The sequence below is a fragment of the Rosa rugosa genome, chromosome 2, assembly GCF_958449725.1.
Source record: "Rosa rugosa chromosome 2, drRosRugo1.1, whole genome shotgun sequence".
Lineage (NCBI taxonomy): Eukaryota > Viridiplantae > Streptophyta > Magnoliopsida > Rosales > Rosaceae > Rosa > Rosa rugosa.
In genome coordinates, this window is record NC_084821.1 from 31,415,874 (window position 1) to 31,424,606 (window position 8,733).

General features: G+C 37.8%; 1 protein-coding gene across 2 annotated transcripts; it reads left to right on the plus strand.

The window, feature by feature from the left end:
- The first annotated feature begins 552 nt into the window (after positions 1-552).
- Positions 553-3,229, plus strand: LOC133734068 (SNF1-related protein kinase regulatory subunit beta-1). 2 transcript variants are annotated; one of them, XM_062161721.1, is made up of 4 exons: positions 553-840; positions 1,863-2,038; positions 2,150-2,312; positions 2,757-3,229. In XM_062161721.1, exons 1-4 carry the CDS (start codon positions 721-723, stop codon positions 3,069-3,071), a joined length of 774 nt encoding a protein of 257 aa, XP_062017705.1. In that variant the 5' UTR covers positions 553-720; the 3' UTR covers positions 3,072-3,229. The 2 variants fall into 2 exon arrangements, with proteins under 2 accessions (XP_062017705.1, XP_062017706.1); XM_062161722.1 differs by lacking the exon at positions 553-840 and adding an exon at positions 857-1,690.
- The last annotated feature ends 5,504 nt before the right edge of the window (positions 3,230-8,733 follow it).

An 8,733-nucleotide genomic window follows, 5' to 3' on the forward strand; every position in this document is an offset into this window, starting at 1 on the left:
TTGAATGACCATTTAGATTATGGATATTGTTGATTTTTTGTAGACACAATTTTTGCATATAAATCTTAAGGATCAACGGTTGAAATCATTGAATTATGTCATATACTAGTGTACGTAACTTATAGTAAATAGGCTCTCTCTAGTATGGACCTCTCTCTCTCTCTCTCTCTCTCTCTCTCTCTCTCTCTCTCTCTCTCTCTCTATATATATATATATATATATATATATATATATAACGCTTCTCTACTAATGATCTCAGCATATATTAAATAACAAATATGAGGATTTTCTTGATAGAGTCTTTCCGATCGCATATCCACATCTCGACCGTACAGTTTTTAGTTCCTAATGTATGATGTATGAATCACTTGTGTAAATTTTAAGCCAAATTGATAATCGCTGAGAATTAACTTAGGAAAACATGGCGAAATAGTAGTTGACAAAATTACTGCTGTTTTGGTAAGAAAACATGGGCCGATTAAGACTAAAATAAAGAAAATGACTAATTAATATTTTTCAATATTTAAACGTACATAGAGGGAGGCAATAAACAATTCGACGGTGGTTTAGCGGAGAAAGGAGGGGGGCGGAATCCAATGAGCTAAGTTATATACCAGGAAGACTTGTGATGGATATATTAGATTAGCTGGAGCTGGAGCTGGATTTGTGATTGTGGATTGGAAAGGGAAAGGGAAAGGGAAAGGGAAGCGATCGTGGTGAATGGGAAATGCTAACGGCAGAGAAGAGGAGGAGGAGGAGGAGGAGATCCAAGATGAGGTCGTCGTCAATGGCCAACTAGATATTGGGATGGAATCCATGGAACCCTTGTTCTCTCCCCAGGTTCAATCTTCTTTTTGTTCTTTTGCATCATTCATGGCCACTAAATTATAACTGAATCTGGGAATATGCCGTGACCCGACCTTGGGAATATGACCTCAAGTGCTGCAGTGAGGCACTAGTATGTCAAAGAAAAATTGGGAAAAATGCCAGTAGAAGCTAGTCAGGATCAGTTTTGTTATTTCTCTTTAGTGGATAAGGACATTAGGGAAGGAAGAAGGCCACCCTGACAGTGTAATTACAGCCGGCTCTATTTCCTAGCTTTTCTGATGGAAAGGGGGGTGACCAAAGAGAAGCATAAAAAGGTTGGGTTGAGTCCTTACTGGTTCCAAAGGGAAAGGCGCTCAGAGGAACGAAATTATGTTGTTGCTATGTTTACATTCGCAGTTTCATCTCAGCTTGCACACATCTGTCAGTTCACAGAATTTATCTTCTTGTAAAATTTACAGAAATAATTTTCAAATTGATGATATTTGAGTAAAAGTTTGTCATTAAATAATGCATCAAGTTTACTTGTAAATATCATAAAGTAGCATATCCCTAACTTAGTATGACTTAAAGTGGAATTCTCTGTTGACGCAGGATTTTGAGAGGGTTGTGTGGCTGGGGATTTGCAGTTGAGATTACCCCAGCTTCCTCCCCCCTCCCACCTCAAAATTTGTTCTATTTCTTTCCATCCAGTTGACCCAAAATATAGCCATCATAGCACATCTTCCCAAACACCATTTCCTTCCAGGGAACTTCTGATTAGTGATTATTGGATTAGCTAGCTTTTGGCTGTTTTAACACCCACTATCCATGGTAGTGCAATTACAAATGTCATGCCTGCTATTGTACATTTTTAATGGGAGGTGTAAGTAGCTATAGTATGCTTATCCATGCAGGCACCCTTACATTTTTTGTTGTATAACACTGAAGATGAGATGCTAGAATCAGTATAGCCTTGATAATAGTAGAATGAGGAGGTTATGTCTCCATTAATGGCTTTCCGGATGATTTATTGGCTGCTGTCTGTGCATGTGCAGATTCCTGTAGCTCCGCTTCAAAGGGGTAAGGGCATTCCTGAATTTCCTCAAATGTTGACGACTGAATTTCAAGGTGTTCATCATCCTCCTGAACAAGGAATTCCCACCATGATTACATGGAACTATGGTGGGAACAATTTGGCTGTGGAGGGTTCTTGGGACAATTGGAAATCTAGGCAAGTATTTGTCATTTTGTTATCAGGGATATATATGAACTCAAATTTTCTATGTATAGAAACTCGAATAAATGGTCAACATATGTTACATTTAGTTATCTATGTCTGCAGGAAATCACTACAGAGATCTGGTAAGGATCATTCAGTTCTTTTGGTCTTGCCATCAGGCATATACCGGTACAAGTTCATCGTTGATGGTGAACCGAGATATATCCCAGATCTTCCATTCATAGCTGATGAAATGGGCCATGTTTGTAATCTTCTTGATGTTCATGTATGCATCTTGTATCTGATCTCTTTGGTTTTATTTCCTTTACATTTTACAAAGTAGATGTACTGTACATTGAAAATGTCTTGGTGTGGTGTCACATAGTATAGATGTATAGCAAATTGGAAGAATGGTGAGAGATAGAGAGAATTCATGTAGTTTCACCGTGTGGGATAAGAATATCTCGCAGTCATAAACGAAACTCACATGATCCAGATTCCTGAAGTGGAAATGACACTTGCACATAAGCACAAAGTCACAAACATATTCACAAATACAGTACATCATTGAAGTTGCTGTTATGTGTGCTCCCAGTAAAAAAACCCCATAAAAAGTAATTAGAAAAATGACGAACCATGTGCAGCTGCTTGGGTGAGCCATCATTTTCTATGCAACCTTTTTGTTTGTATGATATTCTTACCTTCTGTCTGACATTTTGTGTCTTAACAGGACTATGTGCCAGAAAATTTGGACAGTGTGGCTGAGTTTGAGGCTCCGGCTTCCCCAGAATCCAGCTATGATCAAGCATTTCCAGCTGAGGAAGATCTTACGAAGGAACCAGTGGTTATCCCACCACAGCTGCAACTGACTGTCCTTGGCATGGAGGATTCAAATGACGATTCTCCAAAGCCTCGACATGTTGTACTTAACCACCTTTTTATAGAAAAAGGATGGGCCTCACAATCTATGGTTTCCCTGGGACTGACTCACAGGTTTGAGTCTAAATATGTGACTGTTGTCCTATATAAATCACTTAAAAGGTAAATCTACCACGCCATTAACTTGCCTCTGTAAAGAACTTGCTTCCTTTAATCTCACACTTGTTTTGTTAAGTGTTCTGATGTTTTATTATGTCATGATGCTTATGACGTTGTTTGTTCGAGTTTTTCTGGTTAATGGAAATGTTCACTTCCCTACGGTTATGATAATGATCTTTAATACCCTTCCCCTCTCAGTCGAAGATCTAGTTTGGGTTCTTCCAAAAAGCAGCCACGTGTGTAAAGCGACCGGTTATATCCGATAAGGCTGTAAGCTAAATGCACCACAACCAACTTTTATAGTTTGACCGTGATGGCCTAATATACCTCGGTTTAGTCCAACACGCAAGAATGGGCTGTACCTGGGTCGTTTTTAAACATGTCACTTCTTGTTTGACTTCAAAATTGATAGTTTTATCCTCACATAATTTAATACTGCTAATAGAGTTGGGGTGTTTCTAAATGTATTTAACAAATTTCTATGTAAACCCAACACGTTTTTTACACCCAACAAAATGATAGAATTTATAATTACACCCTGCAATTTTTCCAATATTACCCTTATTATTAATCACACCCACCCAGCAAAACTCAAACCCAGCAAATCTCACGCCCAAAACTCACACCCACCAAAACCCCAATTATCTCCCTTGGTTGAGTTACTTATGATGCAATCCGCATCAATGAGAGTTGCCCCAAGTTCGTTCCCTAACTGAGGAACTAGTCTGGAGCTTCATTAAAGAGGACCGACTTGATGTGAGTTTCAGATAAAAGGGACTGAAAATAGTAAAAGAATTTGACAAGTAGTAACATTCGGTGGTTGTCTGCCGAAATTCTACCAATATTCGGTGTTTATGGCCTGAACAGAGCAGTAAAATTCGGTGGTTGTCGTCCGAATAATATAGTAACTTTCGGTGGTTGACTGCCGAACGTACCTATTTCATTCGGTGGTAAACTACCGAATATTCTAATTATTTTCAGTGTTTATTGATCGATCGAAGTGCGATAAACTGCAGCAAATTTTTTTATATTCTGAATCTATGTTAAACAAAATGAACAAACCTTATTTGACGCCTCCAAAATCATAATTGCTGTCACAACTTTGTTGATATCATGTGTATTAAACCCTTGAAGCAATTACAAAGGAAAGTGAAATTTGGGTTTAAGGTTTTGCTGAAAGAAACAACATAACAACGTGAACACAGTGAACTGCTGGGTACAAATACAAAAAAGAGTTTCGGACTTTATGGTTTATTTTGTTATTATCTTTATTTACCGGCCGTGACCATTACTGTCATTTCATACGAGGATATAACTGTCTTTTCATGCAAAAATTGATATGTTGGGTCTACATAGAAATTTGCTGGGTGTATTTAGAAAGACCCTAGATTTACGAAGAAAAAAAATAAACACAAATACGGTATGGCTGTATAGATATTTCATGAGAAAAACAAAAAAATGATCTGGTGGGTGCGAGAGATTTTACTTTTAAAAGAGAACTTAGGTTGGCGGTGGCGAGTCAGGATTTCCTAACTCTTTTGGTCTTGCATGTGTGGTTCAAGGTCTGAATTTATTTTTATTTTGGTCATGAGGGAAGTGGTGGTAGTGGAATTCTGCAGCGGCGTTCTACTGCCCAAGAGTATGGCAACGAGGCTCCGAGTGGTGCAAGGCTTATGTCCTCCAATCTTCATGGGTTTCAACCCATCATTTGATTTCTCCATCAATCTTGGTGAATCAGTGGCGCTAAGGGCAATGGGTGGTGATATGCCCCGTATCTAGTTCACCTCCTTACTGTATTCGAGTAATTTACTTTAAGTTTTACTTTCTTCAATTTCGGTTTTAACAATTAGGGGACATTTTATAGGATGACAATTTAGAGAAATTTTCTTCTTGAAAGACATAAAGGACGCTAAGCCGAGGCCATGGCCATGTGGCACTCCCAAATTGGAGTTTGTATGTTATACTCCGTACCAAAATCTTTAACTTATTACTAGTTACAGTTGGTAAAAGACGATTTTACTTCGTGGAATTCTGTTTTATTGTTTAGGGGATGATAAGTTGACTTTTTATTTGACCTAATAATTTAGGAAAATTTCTTGTGGAAGTCGTAGAATACGTTAAACCGAGTTCGTAGACACGTAGTTTGCTCAAATCGGAGTTCGTACGGAAATGTTATGAGCAAAACCTAAGTTACAATTTCGGGCCTTTGTAAATAAATAGAGGGGTTTCTATTTTCGAAAAGGAGAGAAAGTTTTTAGTTTTTCCTGATACGCTCAAAGCAAGCGCATAATTTAACCCTAAAAATATCATTAGTAGTATAAGCAAGTAGGGATCGTTCTATTCCGGGGATTGAGGGTACACCTGTCATTGTCAAACAATTAAACAATTAAAATTAAAACAAAGTAATATAATCACAAAGATATTCACAAGTATAAACATATTTACGAAAAAGGGGGAATTTTGGATTTTGGATTCGAAAATAAACTAAGTTAAGAAAACAAATAAAACACATAAACATAATTAAACGAATGGAATGAGAGAACAAAGATCAAAACCGAAACTTATGATTAAAATTGATTCAAACCCTAATATTGTTCATCTAAGTCATGAGAAAGGAGTTGATCATGTGAAACATTCGAAAGCAAATGAATTCCCATTTTTTACTTTTCAATGCTAATTAACCTAAGCGAAAGCACCTAGATTAATCCTATCAAACATGCAATCAAACCCTAGAAAGCTAGTCAATCATGTCATGTTTAACGCATTACACATAGAGAAAGGCTATCAACTCAAGTGTACAACTTAGTATGGAAAAGTCCACCTAATTGCAATTCTCTTTAATTAAATTCGATCTTTGTACAAAACCTTTACTACTTTGATTCAAGTTTACACAAAACGAAAAGTCGATTTCATGTTCTTAAACCTAGCACCAATTATATCGAAACCCTAAGTGTTTGCAACCACATAAGATTAAAATACAAAAGTTATCCATAATGCAAATTTAATTAAACAAACCCACATAAGCAACTCTTGAATCACAATATATGAATCTGAAAATTCTCAATTAATCATAAAATTCCAGAAATTAACAATTGTTCAAACATATATGTCAACTAAGGCAAAACCAACGAAATACAAAGCAAAGGTTACAAAGTAGAGGTCGAATTACACCGTGGATGGAAGATGAAGATGGGTGAATAACGTTGAATCCTTTGAGACTCGAAAGCAAGCTTCAAAGGTGGAGGATGGATGATGATGCTCACGGCTTGGTTCTTCTCTTCCTTGGCCTTGCTTGAACTTCGTGGCTTGCCCTAGAGGATGTTGGAAAGGAAAATGGAAAGGAAATGGAGAGACAAAGAAGATGGAATGGATGAAGGAATGTGGTTAGAGTGAGAGGAGAAGGTGTTTATATAGGGAAGAAAAAAAGAAGAGTGAAATGATAAATGGAAGAAAAATAATGAAAGTGGTTTGTAAAATATGGAAAAGATGGAGTAATGATGAAATGAAAGCAAGGCATGAAGGTGCAGAAGTATGGAAGTGATGATGATCTATTGGAGCAGAAAAATATATCCAAGGAAAAAGAGAAAAGCATCTAGCTTTCTTCATGTGGGTAGGAAACTTGAACATGTGGTGTTGAGCTGTTTTTAGATCAGTTTCTGCCCCTTTATTCCTTCAATTATTTCTCCAACAGGACTTCAGATTTGGCTCGTGACTTCTTCATATGAAATGATCTACCATGAGTGTAGATCATTTTGGTAAAATTTCAGAATTTATTTTCATGCCTTTGGGCCAGAATCTCTGCTGGACTCCTTACGGGTCCAGTTTTCCAGTTTTGCTTCTGCAGGAAATTGGGCTGACTGTTTGAAGGCCTTCCACTCAAAACTAGCTCTGGCACTCTTCATAAGAAATGATCCTTAGGATGTCTAGAATGGATCTGGAAAGTTTCAGCTCATTTAGAGTTCATTTGGTCAGGCGGCCGCTCCTTCTTCCTTGCTTGGCTTGGTTTCTCCTAGCCGGAGTAGGAAAATGTGTAAAATTGACATTTTAGTACATTTCCATTTTTCTCCACCATTTATAGGTAAGTGTGGACCTAATGCTCATTTCACCATCATTTACTCCAATGTACCTAAGAAAATAGAAATTGAGTTAAAAATCGATTCGTTAAGGAATTAACTAAGCAAAATGTGAGGAATTAACTATTAAAATACCACTTTAAAATGCTCCTATCATTTCCCTAGCCGAGACTCAAACATGCGACCCGACCCGTTTTCGGACCTGGAAACTGAATCTGGTGATTTCTTCACCGTTGGACCGCCGCTGAGCTCGTCACTGGTCACAGATTGATTCTCTCTTCCTTCTCTTTCAATCCATGTAAGTATTTTAATTTGAGAGGCCCTATATTGAACTAATCGAAACGAGGGTTTTCCCTTTCCGATTTTCGACAGTTTCAGGCAGGAAATCTTGGTGGGTTTTGATGCTAGGGAGGCATTGATCGTTTTACTACCCATCTTGCAGCTCAACTCGGTTAGAGGAGGAAGAATTGAAACTGTACAGTGGGTTTGCCGGATTTTGCTTTCGGGCCAATTTCTGACCAATTGGTCTTGAATTAGTTGTTGTGGCAGGTACAAAAAGTTGTTGGGTATGTTGTGAGGATTAATTTGATGTAGGTGGTGTGACCGGATTTGGGTGTTGGTGCGGCGGCACGTGAAGCCAGTGGCGGCGTGTGGAGGCGCATGCAGCCGCTTAAAATGCCTTGTTTTAGTTTATAAATTATACTTAGTGATTCGGAATCATTGGCTACACTTCGTTTTAGAGAAATTCAAATTTAGATATTGATTCGGAAAGTGGTAGTTTTGAGATTATTAGATGTTTATATTCGTTGTTGTGGAATTGAATTTGGTTGTTATTTTTAGAGGATTGGAGAATGTAAAACAGGATTTGAAAATTGGTAAATCATTGAGAATCTTAGTTTTCGAGTATTAAGAATCCTAAATTGGAAAAACTAGGTTTAGGAGAAATTATGAGTAAATTGAGTTATTAATATTTTATGGAAGTAATTGTCGATTTTAAATTGTTTCCCTTTTATTATTTATAAGCTGCCAATTTGTACAGAACGTAGTGAGCCCATGAGTAAGGAGGATCCCGGCAAGCAGCAGGCATAGCTGCGAGGCTTACGAGTGAGTGGACTTTTGATCTTAATTAAATTATGCATGCAATATTGATTTTCGGTTTTGAATTTAATTCAAAACATAAAAGTATTTGATTAAATATGATTTCATTGTTTTCGAAAGGAATTGTGTTTTTAAAAGATGACTTGATAAGGAGGCTATTGTATGTCACATGCATGTATTACCTGGTCGGCTGTACCCTCCAGGTAATTGTCTGGTCGGCAGTACCCTTCGATGCGTCATTTGGTCGGCAGCACCCTCCAGATGACATGAGATAGTTAGTTGGCAGCACCCTCTAACTATCTGTGGTTAGTCGGCAGTACCCTCTAACCACCGCCTCTTAGATTCCAGTCGGCAGTACCCTCTGATACATGATCTGGTCGAGAGTACCCTCCAGATGACATAAGATGACTAGTTGGCAGTACCCTCTAGTCATCGAATGTTTTACACTGAACTTTGATTTTAAGATGATGGATTTGAGTGGTTATTTTACTAAGCTGC